Source organism: Carassius gibelio, chromosome A15 (genome assembly GCF_023724105.1).
Source record: "Carassius gibelio isolate Cgi1373 ecotype wild population from Czech Republic chromosome A15, carGib1.2-hapl.c, whole genome shotgun sequence".
Lineage (NCBI taxonomy): Eukaryota > Metazoa > Chordata > Actinopteri > Cypriniformes > Cyprinidae > Carassius > Carassius gibelio.
The window spans coordinates 14,250,151-14,267,584 of NC_068385.1; the positions used below are offsets into that span (position 1 = coordinate 14,250,151).

General features: G+C 36.7%; 2 protein-coding genes across 2 annotated transcripts; both read right to left on the minus strand.

Moving 5' to 3' along the window:
* Positions 1–767: 767 nt before the first annotated feature.
* Positions 768–8,795, minus strand: LOC128028604 (microtubule-associated protein 6). The gene is made up of 3 exons (XM_052615870.1): positions 7,409–8,795; positions 6,449–6,665; positions 768–2,273 (listed from the first exon to the last, which is right to left on the minus strand). Exons 1-3 carry the CDS (start codon positions 8,128–8,130, stop codon positions 2,067–2,069), a joined length of 1,146 nt encoding a protein of 381 aa, XP_052471830.1. The 5' UTR covers positions 8,131–8,795; the 3' UTR covers positions 768–2,066.
* A 1,638-nt stretch (positions 8,796–10,433) lies between these two features.
* LOC128029404 (52 kDa repressor of the inhibitor of the protein kinase) lies at positions 10,434–16,032 on the minus strand. The gene is made up of 5 exons (XM_052617183.1): positions 15,789–16,032; positions 13,924–14,044; positions 13,255–13,362; positions 13,047–13,083; positions 10,434–12,825 (listed from the first exon to the last, which is right to left on the minus strand). Exons 1-5 carry the CDS (start codon positions 15,875–15,877, stop codon positions 10,937–10,939), a joined length of 2,244 nt encoding a protein of 747 aa, XP_052473143.1. The 5' UTR covers positions 15,878–16,032; the 3' UTR covers positions 10,434–10,936.
* Between the last annotated feature and the right edge of the window lie 1,402 nt (positions 16,033–17,434).

Below are 17,434 nucleotides of genomic sequence, written 5' to 3' on the forward strand. Positions count from 1 at the left end.
TGGAATTAAAAATGTGACTTTTTTGTGCTGTTCTCTAACTTTAGAGCTGGGATGTTGTACATTTGAAGAGTTTTACATTAAGAGTTCAGTGGAACAACTGTGTAAGAATATTTTTTTTAATTTGGAGCTACATTGTCTCATTGTCTTCATTTTCACTAAACCACACCCAGACAGTATTGTGCAGTGACTTGAATTAGCCAACACTATGCAGAGCTGGGGACTTGAATTATTTATTGAATTTTGTGAGGATGACCGAGTAGCTGCTTGGAGTTCTGTCCATCTGCAATGTTTCTTTTCTGACAATGACAGCCGGCAGCACAACCATCCCCATCTATGTTTTTAAAGTGTAAGATTCTTACATAAACTCACATATATGATTTTATTATGTCTCTTTAATATATATATATATATATATATATATATATATATATATATATATATGTGTGTGTGTGTGTGTGTGTGTGTGTGTGTGTGTGTGTGTGTGTGTGTGTGTGTGTGTGTGTGTGTGTAGTGGATCAGTTTTTCACTAGTGTGCTTCAGCCATATGTAGAAAATTCCCTTAAGTCAAAGAAACAGTTTTTATGTGGACATATATATGTATATAGTATAGTATAGTATAGAATAGTATAGAGATATATTTATGTTTTAAATAAATAATGACAATTTCCTGTTCTTTTAAAAGATTTATATTGCATGAGGCCATTTTCCATTAAAGGATGATTTATCATCCATGAAAGTTCAAAGTCACAAACCACATTGCAAATATATTGTTTTTACGATTTTAATCAGTTTCATTCAGTGCAAGCTCACACACAACACAAGCACATCACACTTAGAATTATCACTTGGACATCTGATGGCCCTGTGTTGCTCAATGTACAGGCACTACTGTTATGGAAAGCATAGCTTGAGGATAGCACCTAGAATAGTGTGTTCAGCACGTGTAGGACAACCCAGGAGGAGCTCGGGACCAAGAGGCTGGAGATTTACACTGAGAGGGCTCTCACCGCTCCAGACCAGATTGAGTCAGAATGATGATTAACATACAGATGACTATGAAGGGCATGCTTCTGTATGTCAATCACATGGACCTCAGCTGTATGCTTAGCAGCATTCTTCCCGATTCAATCATCCATATTACAGCATATGCAAGGAAAGCAGGCAGTTTTAGGTTTACATCAGTAAATTCTCTTATTACAAAGCATGATGCATATGAGAGCACATCTGAATGTTGCTTTATTGAGAGCAGAGCAAGCTAACCTTAAATATGTCTCCATAGCATAAAGCTCTACACCACATGGTTACAATAACACTTTAAGAGAGACCATGCCTTAGTTTTTTTTTATAAATGACTGGCACTGTTGTCGAAAGATCTGAAATACTCTTTTTGATTCTTAAAAGTGAAGCTGGATCATGTTCATTTGTTGAACATGGTACTCTTGTTGACTTGTTAGGCTCCTAACTGCTAATTTCAAGTGTAACACTGTCACACAACCTTTAAACATGCAGTTTTAGATGTTAAGACATTCTAGCGTTCATTGTTGACCATTTGTGAGGAATACAACATTGTTATAATCCAAATGTGTAATGACAAATATTACATCTTAGTGTATGAGCAATGCTATTGATGCATTTAATTAGAGTGGTTCTTGTACTTTAAATACAGTCCATATCACATTGCTTGAAAGAAAATACCCTTATTTTTGCACTAAATATTTTTGAATGCAAGAAAAAGCAAAAACCTTATCTTTTATAATAAGGCATTTTGGCCGTTTGCTCAGAGGCAGCATGCAACAAGGATCCGTGAATCATCTTTGCTACAGAGAAAGCTTTTGATGTATATGGAAAGGGAGCAGACACAGGCCAAAAGCAAATATAGATTCATAACAGACTGGACAGTGGCCACACAGTCAAGACAAATCAAGCAGACAAACCTTATTCCACTACAACATGTAGGTAACAACACCATCAGAGTCGGGCCATTAGAGTAAGGTCATGAACAAGGGGATGAGAGTCCTCTATTCCATATTATAGCCTCCTCAACCCCCCCAAACACAAAAGTGCACTTAATCTTTTGTCTCAGCTAGTCTGTTGATCATTTCTTTGCTTTTCTTAGTGACCCCTCCTTCTGGCTTTGGCTCCCGGTTGCTCACTGAGGTTTTCTTCTTGTCAGCTTGACTCCCAGCGATTGGCTTCTCCTTTGATTTTTTCACTGTTTTGCTATGGCTTGTTGTCTTTTTTGGTTTGGAAAGTAATATATTATGCTTCTCCACCTACAGAAAAAAAAATTGAGACAATTGTACATTATTTCAAACTGATATATACATACATATGCTATTCCTGTTTGTTTTTAAAAAGTAAACACGAAAAATAAAAATTTACTTTACTTTTACCATATACACTACAATTCAAAAGTTTGGGGTCAGTAAAATGTATTGATTGATTGATTGACTGATTCACTGAGAGAAAACTTTTATCAAGCAAGTTGATCAAAAGTGATATTTCTATTTCAAAAATCCAAAAGATTTCTGTTTTCATTTGAACTTTCTATTTATCAAATAATCCTGATAAAATATTGCATGGAAAAATGACAACATTAGAATGATTTCTGAAGAATTGTGGAACACTGAAAACTGCAATAATTGCAGCGGAAAAGTTTTGCCATCACAGGAATAAACTGCATTTTAAATGGAAAACAGTTACTTTGAATAATAATAATTCACAATATTACTGTTTTACTGTAGTTTTTTATAAAATAAATGCAACCTTGTTGGACATAAGAGACTTAAAGTATTTGAGTTTTTGAACAGTAGTGTAATGTAATTTGTCATTTTTACCCACAAACCTTAAGCACCTTCTGACCTTCTGACGGGCCATAGAGTTAGGAAACAAATAAATAAACAGGAAAAGTGTGTAATTTACAGTCATAACACGATCACTGGCTCTCCAGTGCACACTGTACATTTACAATGTCAATAAAATAATTTAGAAAATGTGAATCATGATTCAGTTAGTACTGTGGCATCCAAGTTAGTATCTCATGACAGAAATACGTGTTAGGATGTGATTGTGGACCTTGAATGTGCTAAATGCAGATGATGTGTTTAAAACAAAATGTAATTTGTTCTACAAACTCAAAAAAAGAGATGCAGTCATTTGTGATGAAAGCTTGTGTTTAAGCCAAGTCCTTTAAAGCAAGCTATCAACATTTGTCACAAAGGTTATATAGCATATATAATATGTGACTAGTTAACCTTCACTTTCCAATTATAGAACATTTCTGTTGTTTTGCAAGGTTTCCATATTCTAGCAATGTTGTGCTTTGCACAATAGCATTACCACAGTGGTCAATGTGAGCTTAGTTTTGATACTAATGGAGTGGAGCCCTATTAGTATCTCTTGGCACTCAACCACTTCTGCTCCATGTTTCTGAAGCCAGAAACCTTGCACAAATAATTTCTATACACTTGCAATGCAAACCAAAGAGAGCCCCTCTTGATAGTGAAGATACTACCGTTTCATGCAAAAGAAAAAAAACAGTGTTCAGAAAATCCTCATTGTAAAGGGGATTTAATCAGCAATGGTCCCACTGAGGATCTCTGTGATGGGGCAGCTGTATGGTGAAATACTCTAGATCCATGCTGTCCAAAAGAATCACTGAACACACCTGACTACAGAACAGAGCTTCTGTCACTGTCAGAACAGTCCTATGAGAGTGAGAGAGGGAGGGGCTACATCAACACATTACATGCACATCAACACTAAAAGACGGTCCTAGTTTAACATATTTGGTTTTCCATTAAAAAGGAATCATTTTAACCCAAAATGAAAAATCTGTTATTTTTATTTCCAAACTAGTATTACTTTCTTCTGTGGAAGACGACTCAAGAAATTTTGAAGAATATACTACTCAGGACTAGGGCTGTAAACAAATATTCTAAATTTGAATATGTATTTAAAAAACGAATTTTGAAGGTGAAAGTTAATATTCGAATAAAAAAAAAATGTGGGAAAAAAGGCCCGCGGTAGAAGAGGCGTGGTTGTCCGCTAGCGCGCCTGAGGGTTCAGGGACAGGTCACAGCCTCAAAGGAGTTGCACTGTCTGGCACAGCATCACTGCTGAAAGTTAACGCGTCTTCATTGAAGATGCTCGCAAGTGCAGAGCCCAACTCGACCGCAGCAGAGAAAGTGAGGTAAAATTGTTGGCCCCGCGAGATAAAGTTGTATGCAAGCTATTTAAGATACAGTTAGCATACCATGCTTCGACCACTAGCAAGATGAGATCACATCTCAGAAATGTGCACCTAAATGAGCATGGCATAATGTGTGGAACTCCAGCTAAACAGTCACGTCTTGACACTTAATGTTACTTTGCATCGCCCGCCGAAAGCTCTTTGTCTGCAACATGACAAGAGGCCATAGATAAAATAATTTCGTTCATTTGTAAGGACATGAGACCGATCAGTATCACGGATGGGGCACGCTTCGGGGAGTTCTGTCAAGCAATGGATCCGAGGTTTGATTATTTATCGTTTCATGTCAAGGAAAAGTTCCATGTTTACCACAGCACAGCTCACTCGGAGCATTCAATGTCAGTTCTATATGCTGTAAAACTTCAATTAATGTTAATAATATTTGTTTCAATCACTGAATGAAGCCTGCTATATTTGGGACAACAGTCGTGACCTTAAATTGCTTGCACAAAAATTTGTTTGTTCATTTAAACCGTTATGCGCAGAGAACGTGAGGGTGAGAGAGCGTGAGGTCTGCAGTCTTGGCCATTAGTTGATTTCCTTGTTTTTGTGTAGGTAATACATTGTCATATATTTGTTTATACTTAAATACACTATCTTTACAAGTAGTAATGTCTCTTTGTATTATTTTGGCCTGTTATTGACGTAATGCGCGTCATTGACAACATGCACAACCAGATGTTCGAATAGTTTGAATATTTGTGTATTTTTTAGAGGGAATATTCGAACATCATTTTTGAGTAATTTTGACAGCCCTACTCAGGACACAAACCTTAATCTATAAATCTTAATTCTTTACTTAATGTACTGTATGTAGGATTAACACAGAGTGGTTGAACTAGGTATTGGAGTCCAAATTCAAAATATTGGAGGTTTTTTCCACCTGGCCCCTCCTCCTCATATTTGACGGAGGTTGCCAGATTGACACCAACAGGAACGAAGGCACTTGACGATGAATGAAATGAAATACACTGTGTCTTCTGCCAAATGGCAACCCGGGTGCCGAGACACAATTGGGTGAACTGCCAATGGGCGAGTTTCACAAACCAAAACAGAGACCGACTTTCAGGCCCGGAAAGCACATTTTCAAAAGAGAATAACTGCCTGTAGCATTCTTTTTCAGATAAACAAGTGTGTTAACTTAGCATGTTTCTTAAATATCTGCAAACATATTATGGTTTAGTAGAGTCAAACTTACATACAGCACCTTTAATATTCAAAATGTTTTAATGATAGAGATTCTGAATAATAAAGCCCCTGATGTCCGTTCCATGAACAAATCGTTTCTATAAAGAAATAGTTCACCCAAAAATGAACATATTTACTCAACCACAGGACATCCATGATTAAAACATAGATTTGGAGAAATTTGGAAGTTTCTTACAAACTTTTCAGTTTTTTTTTTTTTCTGAAGTTGTGGGGATTACTTGTGGATTCTTGTGATGTCTTTATCAGCTGTTTGGACTCTCATTTTGACGGCACCCATTCACTACGCCACTTTTTGTATTTTTAAGATGGAAAGTCCCATACCCATGGGAGTTAATGGCATTGCAAATAGCAACCAGTACAATTCTTCAAAATGTCTCCTAAGAAAATTAGTCATGCAGTCAGTGATGTTATTGTTAACTAAAACTATTATACATTTTTCATTAATTAAAATACAGTTTGAAATATAACAAAATTAAAGTAAAATATTAGATGAAAAACGTAAACATAAACAAATGCTTTGAAAAGAAATTTTGCCTCCACAACTAACTGAAATATAAGTTTAGATTGAAGAGCTAAAAATACTTAAAACTAAAATTAAAACAAAAATATAAAATAAAATAAAACTATATAAATTTTAACAAAAAATAATAAAAATTACAAAAGCACATTAATTACTTAGAATTAAATCTGAAAAGAACTTTAATAGTTTACAAATAATACTCAAATAGCACTGCATGGAGTGTTATGGGGTAAATTAATGGATGAACTATCCCTTCAAGACTTCGTTTTTCTATCTCAGAACTGATGGCATTAGAGTGACAGATGTTAGAGGCTCATATTAATTAAATATTTCTGAAAAATTCATAATCTTGCATTACAATTTCACCTCTCACAGTACAATTAAGTTTCTGATGATAGCCCTCATATCTGAAATTATTGAGTTCATCACTATGGTAATAAAACAGGGCACCTGAGAAAGCATCCTACCTTGCTGGACTCTTTGCTTGGTTCACTGTACAGACTTCGTATCCGACGGCGATCCAGCAGCTTGTTGTCTGTGGCATGAGGCTTGACCTGCTCTCCTTTATAGGTGGCACTGTAACTGGTCTCCAGGTAGGTCTTCTCCTCCACTAGGGGTTTGTACTGAGATTTGGCTTTGATGGGTTTCACTGGTTTGACATCTCTGTAAGCCTTGAACTCCCTCCTGGAGAAACACAGACATTTTGTAAATTAATCTTAGGCTTAAATAACTACACATAGTGTAATCATAAGTGGTTTATGGTTCATTGTCAGAAAACTAAAACAAATAACATGACTAAAGATAACAGATCAGCAACCATAAGGTAATGTATATGCTTTGTTTAAATGCCATCAAAAATTGAGGTACAGATCTATTTAAAGAGAGTAAAGTCAATATACAGCATAATTACCCAACCAAAACAGATGCCTTGTAAAGAAATCAGGACAAACTAATTGGGACATTGAGGTCTTGTATTACAGCTTCATGCAGAGTGAGTGTGCACAAAATCATCTGAAGACTCTAGAATGACTTGACATATTTTGGTGTTAAAAAAAATAAAAAAATAAAAACGCTTCAGACACCCACTTAAGAGGAAATTACACTGGTAAGTTGCTGATAAAATGCAGATACACAATGCAACAATTAAATGAATGCAAAAGAATGATGCACACAAAACTGCTGAAATGAACAGTTTCATATAATATTTACTAAAAATTAATGTAAAAGTGATTAGACAAGGACATTGTTAGCAGATGCTGAAAACTAACCTTAGGATGTTCTGGGAACCAAAAATTGCTACCTAGGAATCAGCCAATCCCAATAAGATAGATATCGCCAGATAAGATATATATTGCCAGGCAATATGACCAGGTTTACTTGACAATGACAAAATTCATAAAAATGAAACAGATTTGTATTATATCTACCTATATGAACTTCCAGATGTGACTTCCTCCTTAATCTGCCTGTTGACAACATCTGCAGCAGACCTCCTCTTTCCCTCCACAGGAACATCTGGCTGCATTTTGATCCCCTCTGACACATGCTCTTTTTTGTCTAACTTCTTTCTCCTTTCTTTACTCTCTTTTTCGTGCTGTTTTTCTTCAATCTCACATTTTTCCACACCGGTCTCAACCTCTGAAGTGGCCTGCTCCTGTTTGGAGAACTTGCTCTCCGCCTTACAAGGTGCAGCAGGAGTGGGTTGTTTGGGGATCCACGGATGATCTCCTCTTTTCGGAACGGGCCACGGTTTGTAATCTTTCTGGTACTGAGTCAAGTTGTTGAAAGGGGTCTTTGATGGCTGATACTCGTTTCTGGGTTTGCAGCTTCGTTCCGGACGCACACTCCATGCTTTGAAATCCTGGCGCATCACAGAAGCGCCTGAGCCGTCTTGAGATGCTGCTGCAGCGGCATCAGCTGCGGCGAGAGTCGCTCTGGTCAACGCCTCGTGATGAGCGCCATGGGCAGGCTGGGATTCTGTGATGACCGGCTTTTGTGATATTAATGGTTTGGGTTGAGGGTGCAGATGTTGCACCTCGGCCACATCTGAATACTTCGTGTATACCAAAGGCACTGCAATGTCACCTTTGTCGAACTCACTCCAGAAGCGGTTGATGCAGCAAGCCCTGGTGATACAGGGCCATGCCATGATCGATAACGACGAGGCGAAGCCTTGAATCTTACGAGAAACGATTCAGAAATGAGGACTACAACGCATACAATCTTTTTTTTTTTTTTTAAATCAGAACAACTATGCTGTTTCCATTAAATGTCCCTTAAAATAAGAGAAATCCGTCCAGATTGTAGATATTCCCTGTATCGTAGCGCACGCGCTTGCGCACTTCTCTCGGCGAGTAATTTCGACGCGCTTGTTTTCTCTCAGTTACGGATGTACATTTAAGATTTCTTTATAGAAACGACACCGTCCAGGCGAGTCCGTTGACAGTTGTATGACAAGACACCGCCCCGGTTCCCGTGTTTCCTCGGAAATCGCTCGTGGTCTGCGGAGAGAACTATCACCTGCAGCCGTCAGCGTCTGTCCAGCATCGGGTGGAGACGCCGCTCGTTTAACCATTTCAAGACTGGAACACCTCCACATCCACCCACGACTTAAACCATTTCTACCAGCGAACGCTACATGTTTTTGGGACTTGTTGATCTGAAGACCGGTTAATAGCATATTACATGATATAAGGGTCTAAAATTAGTTGTTGGTGTATTTCACAGCTGTGAACTATAAAAACATATCATAATACAGATACAACTGCCATAAACAATATTTAAAACTTCTATTATTGAGATACATTTAATAAAATTGAGCACATGTGCTAAAGGGACAACGGTGTCGATTTTAACAAAATGTATTACTGAATAAATTAAAAACACTTACATGTACAAAATATTCCCGCACTTATATGCAAAAGGTATGTCATATACAATATCAAATTATGATATTTTATTGTTTGCAATTTTTTATTAGGTGTTATGGGCCAATTAAACATGACATGCATGTATAGTTTTAAAATCTGGGGTGGATATCGGACCCACCCTGCATGAATGAAGCTACATCCACTTTTCTTTTGTTCTTTTCATTCTTACATGTGTACAACATACCATCTAGTGGTGCCTGCATTGATAGCAGCATGTGTTGCATGTGGATGTGTTTCCTTGTGTGTAACCCATGGGGTGGGGCCCAGTCAGCTCAGTGCATATATCAGTGATGCCGTCAGTGCTCTGCATCTAACTTCCATTGCATCCACAATGCATGGGCAAACTGTAAAGTAATACCTTATCCCAATTCAAATACCATGTCAGAAATTTCAGAAGCAGACAAAGTGGCAAAAGTGACAAATAAGAAAAAAGAACTGACGTCATAAACCTTAGTGCAAGCCTTTCTAATGGATTTCTTGGATAAGAGATTATTTGCACACATGCACAATCTGTTTGGCCTGCTGTTCTGTATCCTCAAATTTCCACTCTTTTGTCTTTTCCCCTTAATCAGTGGTGGAATGAAAAGTAAGGCAACAACATACGTAAGGCAACAACAGTTTTTTTTTTAGTTTGAGTGCTTTAAATTTGCACGCACATGGATACAAACCCTCTTGAATCAATAAGAGACCTGCAGCAGCTCCTTGGGTATTTCAGGTTTGGTACGCTCTCATTAACAAACTTACAGTATGTATTGTAATTGAACCCACCCATCTATTGACGCTAGTTAAAAATCCTATATAATTGTTTTAAGAAAATACATGCAAATGCTGCTCTCTTCGGGACCAATGTGGAATTGACTAAATACAAACCAAAAGATGTTATCCATGCACTATAACGTTTAACATCACTTTTCAATTTATTTTATGCATTTAGCTTTTGCATAGCAAACAGGATTTATCGCATTTTCAAAATATTTACTAAACATTAATAAAGACAGTGATCCCGCGAAACCGATGGTGCTCACAAAATATAACTTTTGTTTCCATACACTAGTTACCACATTGTGTAAAAATTAAACAACAGAAGACAGAATGCTGTCTGCATGAAGCAGTGCTCTGCATCTTTTGTATTTTTATGCAAAACTCTTTAGTTGGATATCTACTGGAGCAAGACTAAAATTGATCTGGTTATCACCAACAATATTGATACATGAATGTCAAATCTGTTTCAGTTCCTGTTTTTCATAGGAATAAATATACCACTACATTTCCAAAGAGTAAATGGTAATGCTTCAAGTTTCATTTGTTGAAACTGGATATATACATTAGTCAGCATGAACTAGCAATGAATAACAAATGCTGTATTAATATTAACTAATGTTAATTTCAATGTTTACTAATACATTTTTTTAATTAAAAGAAGTATATTTTGATATCTTATGGAGCTATTAATATTTAATGGACCTGAAGAACTAATAAAGAACAGTTGTATTTTTAATAAATAACACTTAAGGTGAACAAATACTGTACCAAACGTTTTCTTACTTTTATTAAATGCATATCTACAGGGATCTTTTTGTAGCCACCAAGAAAATATAAAATGGGCTAGCCGCAGTAGTGTACACCTGTGACATTAGGAAGAATTTACATCCTTATAGAAGAATGCATCAAAAGTGCTTTCATTTTATTTACACTTTGGGCCACTTTATACAAAAAAAAACTTGTATTTAATGGTTGATTTTTAAAGTTTTTCTTCCGTCATTTATCAGTGAAGTCAAGAAAGTCGAGCAAACACAAAGCAAGACCACTCTGCAAATTGCAGATGCTTAACTGGTGAATCTTTTGAAGGTCCTCACAAATGTAAAAATAGTACTATATTTCGCCAGGGGGGGAAAAAAAAAGAGAAAATAAACAACTGGCATTGTGATGAAAAACAAAGGGTAATTTCAAATTAATTACACAACTCATTTCCAGCTTAAAGATTTTTGCGGTTGAAAACTTGGAGAGTCTATACATACACACACGTTAATCACTCTCACTTTCTTCTGGGTAAGTTTTTAAATAACACTGAACCATTTCTTCCAGGTCTGTTTTTATATGATAATTGATATTCAGCACAGCCAGATTCTTACATCTTTGGTTTACCGCAGTGTCTGTGAGGTAAGCTTGTAAGCGTCGTTGGGCGGTTTCACAGTGATTCCCATCTAGCTTCAGCACTGGCAACGTGGCTAATATTTTCAAAAATGCATTAACATTAGGGAAGAACTTGACATCAGAGTGCTGAAGGGTTTTGTGAATGGTGCATGGCAAGCTTACTTCCTTCCCTCTGTGTTTCCATTTTATCCTCCAACAATGTAGTTCAGCGGGCAGTGTGTCTGGATGGGGCAAATCACTCCTGTAAATGTCGGCATGGGTCTCCTCGGAAGTATTAAACCTCATTTGGCCCATGACTGCAGGGACGAGAGACAAGCACTTGAGCGCCTTGAGTTGATTCTCAGAGAAGACGTCCTTGACCTCCTGCGTGATGTACTCCATAACCGGCAGAGTAAGATACTCCTTAAAGAACGACTCCGCCTGTATTTCCATGGTCTCCAGCACCTGTTGCTTCCGAAGGAACAACCTCGGGACTTTCACTGGGATCTCCATTGCAGTCGCCAAACTGACTGCCTCTTCAAACCAGAATTCATGGTACACTTCAAGATTGTCCAATACCTCGTGCAATGAATGAAGTACAGCTGTTAAGCTGTTGGCCGCAAAAAACACATCAATGGTTTCTCCTTGTAGGTTCTTACCAAAAGCTCTGGTAAAAGACAATGCATTCTTCAAAATAACCAACGTCACAATGAACTCAAAGTCCGCCAAGGCCTCAGCAATGGCGTAAGCGTCACTGGTGATTTGGTCATTCCACTTCAGATCCTCATTGTCGTGTATGCTGTCCATGCACAGCAGAAGCGCCTCCATCAAATCGACGGCCATCTCAAACACATTATGAAGATCAGTCCAAGTTGAACGCGAGTCCTCTTTGAGAATGTTTTCTTTTTCTATGTTTCCCTGACACAGGATGGAGATAGCATTATCAAGTTCACTCTGCAGCAACGGAGATGCTTTAAAAAACGCATTCGTCTTCTTCAGAATGGACATCACATCTTGCACTCCAGTCAGTGGCATGCCGTTAGCAAGATGAACATTGAGTGCACAGGTGGAAGTGGGCGTGATCACCGCCATGGGATATTTCTCCTTGAGTTGGCCAGCGATGACCTTCATCTTGGTGCCAAGTATACCAGATCCCACATGCGCTTGTCCTCTGCAGTGCTCCATACTCAAGCCCCATCCCTTCGTCAACTGAGTCTCCAATCTCTCAGCAACGGCGACCTCCTCTCCTTCAAACGAGAGGAACTCTATGAATTCCTCTCTAAGAGTGTTTGCCTGGTCTACAAAGCGCAGGAATATGGGAAGGTGCTCTCCTTCTGGGAACTTTACTAACGCCCCTGTGATGATGGAAAAGAAGCGGCATTCTCGGACTTGCTGAAGGATCTCTTCACGGACAAATCTCTCGCAAACCTCCAGCAGCTGCCTCTGCTGGATGACCGAACAATATTCCTCATTAACAGCCGCTGCCTCAAACCTCCTCCGAAGATATTCATCACCTGCATTGATACGGTTCTCAATTAGCGCTTGAAAGTTACTATTAGTCAAATGCCGTTCCTCCTCCTTAGAGCGCATCTCATCTTCTCTTGCATTACTGAATGGAAAGTGCTGCCTTCCTATCAAAACCATGACTTCAAAGGAAGACCTTAAGAACTCTCTCAGGTCTTTTTGCTCAGGCGTCAGCTGAGGGATGGCGTCGGCTTTCTCGCTGTCATCCTGAGCATCACAGTCTTTTTTTGAGAGCAGCTGTTCAATTGAAGACTCCACTAAAGAAACAGACACACAAATGTTCAAAGCAATGATCATTCAGAGCTACATTTTTAATCAGGTTAATCAATTGATCAGTTTCAGCTTCACAGAGTGATACACAGTGGTGCCGTAGGCAAAGGCGAATATTAAAAATTATCTGCCCGCTAAATGTTGCAACTGACCAATCAGAATCAAGTATTCCACAGAGCGGTGTAATAATCAACGATATCTTACTCACATCTTCTTTCTTTGATTTTCCGAACCTCTTCATCTGTCTGAGTAAAACAGGAATGGAAAGTGTCACTTTATCACTACCATGCTAATTTATAGTTACATTTATTAACTTATTAAGAATGTGAAATATACTTTGGACTTTGAAATATGACACTTTTTTTTCGTTAAAAAAAAAAGTTTAATAAAAACAGCGATGATAAAAAAAATTCTACCAGAACTTTGATGCGTTTGCGATGTCTGCTGTGAGGATTGCTGAGGTGGCTGGTTAAATCAAAAATCGTGGGAATAGCAGTGTCCCTTAGTACTGTCCTGTAAGGGCTCTGAAAAAACAGTAACAATCATTATGGATTTTGACAGAAAACAAGACCTTTAAAGGGTTAATCCATCCAAAAATGTCGTTGCAAACCCGTAAAAGTTTTGTTCGTCTTCGGAACACAATTTAAGATATTTTGGGATGAAAACAGGGAGACTTGAGTCCCATAGACTGCCAAGTAAAAAAACAGTGTCAAGGTCCAGAAAAGTACGAAAAGCATCGTCAGAATAGTCCATCTGCCATCAGTGGTTTAACCGTAACATTATAAAGTGACAACAATACTTTTTGGACAAAAATAAAATAAAAATAATGACTTTATTCGACAATTCCTCTCCTCTGCATCTCTCCAAATCAGTGTAGCGCCAAACTATCTTAAACTGTGTTCCAAAGATGAACAAAGCTTTTACACGTTTGGAACGACATGGGTGATTAATGACAACATTTTTGGGTGGAGTAACCCTTTAAGTCTTTAGAGATAATATGAGAAAACATTAAGGTTTCTGTACTAAGAGTAACGTTAAATGCTTATAATCAAAAACAAAACAATTGACAAATTACAGTGCATTACAGTTTTGCATATCATGGCTGGTTCAAAGTGCTTGGCACACAGTCGGTAGTGCTTGTTCAGCTGATCCGGAGTTTTCTCCTCCAGATCTGCCCGGCGACAGTTCTCCACCCACAACCTACATCTGTGCAAATAAAGTTTTAATAAATACACAATGACTCATTTCTTGTATAACGCTTTTTGTAGAAAACACTTATTCACTTATTAGCCAGGAGAACTGAACAAATGAAAAAACACTGAACACTGCTGACGTTTATATTCATATGCTTTGTTGATGGAAACTACGGTAGCTGCTACATCATGGTGTTTTTCTCTCTCCAATTTAAACACTGGATTTTGATTAACAATATATATTTGTATTACAAAGTTAGAAGAGGTGAGATCTATTCAACACCTGCAATAAAACATCATAGTATATTACTAATATAATTTATCCAAATGGTATAATATCCAAGATACACATTTCTAGTAACTGTGCAGTTAATTCTCATATTGTATTTTCAGTTTTGGTATATTTGTCCTACTGAAAATAATAATAATAATTTAATTAGAAAAGTTATACTGACCTATTAACATTTTGTTTATATACATTGTGTGTGTGTGTATAAATCAATAATTACAATTTTAAGGATATTTCAAGTATTTCAGGTGATTTGTGGTATTCTGAATCCAATTTTTCTTTGTAAATGGCAAAACGTTCATCTTACTGATTTCAAAATTAAGGATTCATTAGAATATACTGAATTTTACAAAAAACTATCTTCTTAGTTGATAATTAAGTATAGTTATTTTTGACAAAACATCCCATGTTTCAGTTGTGACAGTAATGCTTTGGTAGCGACCAGATCACATGAAAGAATTGTACCTTGCATACTAAAACATTACTAAAATACTAAACTGCATAACTGTACTGAAATTTAGCTTATTGTCCCCAAATATGAGGATTATTTGTTCCTTTTTTTCCCACTACCGACACAATGATACAGAAACGCCACCAAATGTTTCGGTAGTGACAATATCAGATCATTTTGAACTTTTGATCTCAAAGATGCTAATCAGCACATGGTTAGCTAGCACAGTTCTAAACAGTTGTACACACATAAAAATGACAGGATATGGAATAACTCTCCAAAAAGTGTGCTTAACTGCAGGAAAAAACAGTGTTTTAGAGGTAAAATTAACTTAGCCAATGGACTAAAACATTCACTGTTTCGGTGGTAACATGGAAAACGTGGGACACTTTAACACAGTTTCATAATTTACAAAGAAAACATAAAATAAATATATATATTTTGTAACTTCACATTTTAAAAGAATTAAAAAGATATTTTGAAAAACAACAATGGGAAACAATTTAATTTTCAGAAATTGAAATGAAGGGGTTATGGTTCGGGGCAGCCACCTCCCAATAGAACGTATGCAATAAATAATGATTATTTTTATATATATTAAGCTTATTAATATTTTCAATATTTAGATAAAAGAAGGATCTTAATAAACATCTAAAAACTTAAATGCTTTTTAAACGTGTTTTCTGGTGGTGGGACAGCATTTTGGACAGATTTTGTAGAATGGCCCTAATTCAAAATGTTCAGTTAAGAGCAGAAGAACAGTCTACACTATCTAAACTTCTGTTAACAAGTGATTCACCAAAAACTTTAGCGAATGACATTATATCATCACGATGTGAGTGAGAAGCCTTGTACTGATATCGTATCGTGTCGAGCACTAATTGCACTTCAGCTCTGTCCGAGAGATCTTCAGCAGCTTCAGGAAGTACTTTCATTTCAGTCGTCAGGTTTAGTAAACGCCATCTAAACACAGAACGATAATATTATGAAGCTGTATATATATATTTAAAGCCATACCTCTCCGGGTCCCTCGGAAACCTAAAGAAAGCTAAATCGGACTGTGTGCTTTTCCTGGTACAGTTCGGAGCGGCACAGAAATTTGGCATTGTGCATTTAATATCTGATGAAAACCTTTCAAATCTTTGTAGATACTCTATTAGTTATGATGCCATTAATACAATCATCTCAACATTACACAAATGAACAAGGCGCGCAAGAATGAAACACTAGTATTTGTTGGCGTGCCAACCCACAATGCAATTCGTTTCGATCCCATAATGCACCAGCCATTTGGTAGCGATTAGCGAATCGTTCATTTGAGTCGGATCTTTTCAATGATTCGGTCGAATCCGTTCACAAACCTGATTCGTTCGAAACGATTCTCGAGTGAACAGCTCTCTCTAATAATCATACTAATATCAACATCTCGTGAAGTTGTGGATTAAATATACATGGCGCTAGTATAAGATTTGTAGTGTCGGATTTACTTTGACGTGAAAACTACTACAACATAGTACAACTAAACTATTATATCATTTTAAATGTTTCTTGTACCTAGTTCTGTCTTTGTTTCTCTTGTTTGAAACACAAAATTACCTTTTTTCTACATTAACAGTTCATGTTACTATGTGTTGCATAATCTATAAGTTCGAAACTCTTTTAATCAGATGTGAATGTTTTTCACACAGAAATAATGACTACACGTTAGTTATGTTTATTTATACAGAAATAAACATTTCTGTATAGAAACCGTTATAGAAATAGTTATATAATAATAATAATAATAAAAAGAAGAAGATTGTTAAAGCAGCTTTACAGTAATCAGAATATATGTACATATATATATAACCCCAAAATACAATGCTTAATCTAAAATTCAGGTAAAAAAAAAAAAAAAAGAAAAAAAACGAGAATTAACATAGTACTCATAGACTCACTGTGCCGTTTTCACATACTTTTCTTATAGCATACTAACTACTAATACATTTCTTCCGAATGTGTAGTTTTACAAGTTTACTAGCTAATAAAACTTAAATTGTGTGTTCAATAATTCAGTGTTGTTTAAAAGATTGTCATTCCTGTTTTAGGAATATTATTTCCCCAACAAATCTAAATTAACAAACAAAAATATATTTTTGCTGAGATGTGCGTCGTGATTATGTAATGACGGCATCGCGCAATGACGTCACAACATTGTTTAGCAAAAAAATAAAAATAATTCCACCTTCCTTTAGCAACTTCCTCTGAAAATAAGTTGGCAACAATTGATTCTCTCATTAAAGCCGTGTATCCTGTAGATGGCAGCATCAGAGACCGGACAATTATAAGCTCTTAAAATAACCTATTTTCAATATTTTGAATAGTTTGTTTGAATATTTTGATGATCTCAGACATGTTTGTAGCAACCAAACCATGTCTCTGTGCAAGATTCAATGGTCATTTGTGATGTTTTTGAACATTATTTTCTCCTCAAATTGTATCTAGATTTGGCAAAATAGAATGTTACTGTTCTGCAAATATGTGTGGATCGACAACAGCCTTAATTAACACAATGATTCAACGTTATCAAATTAAACACTCGTACAAATATACAAGATTGAATAGCGGTACTAAGCATAACGTACCCAAAACGCTAACACTATGCTACATTGTTGATTTGGAGA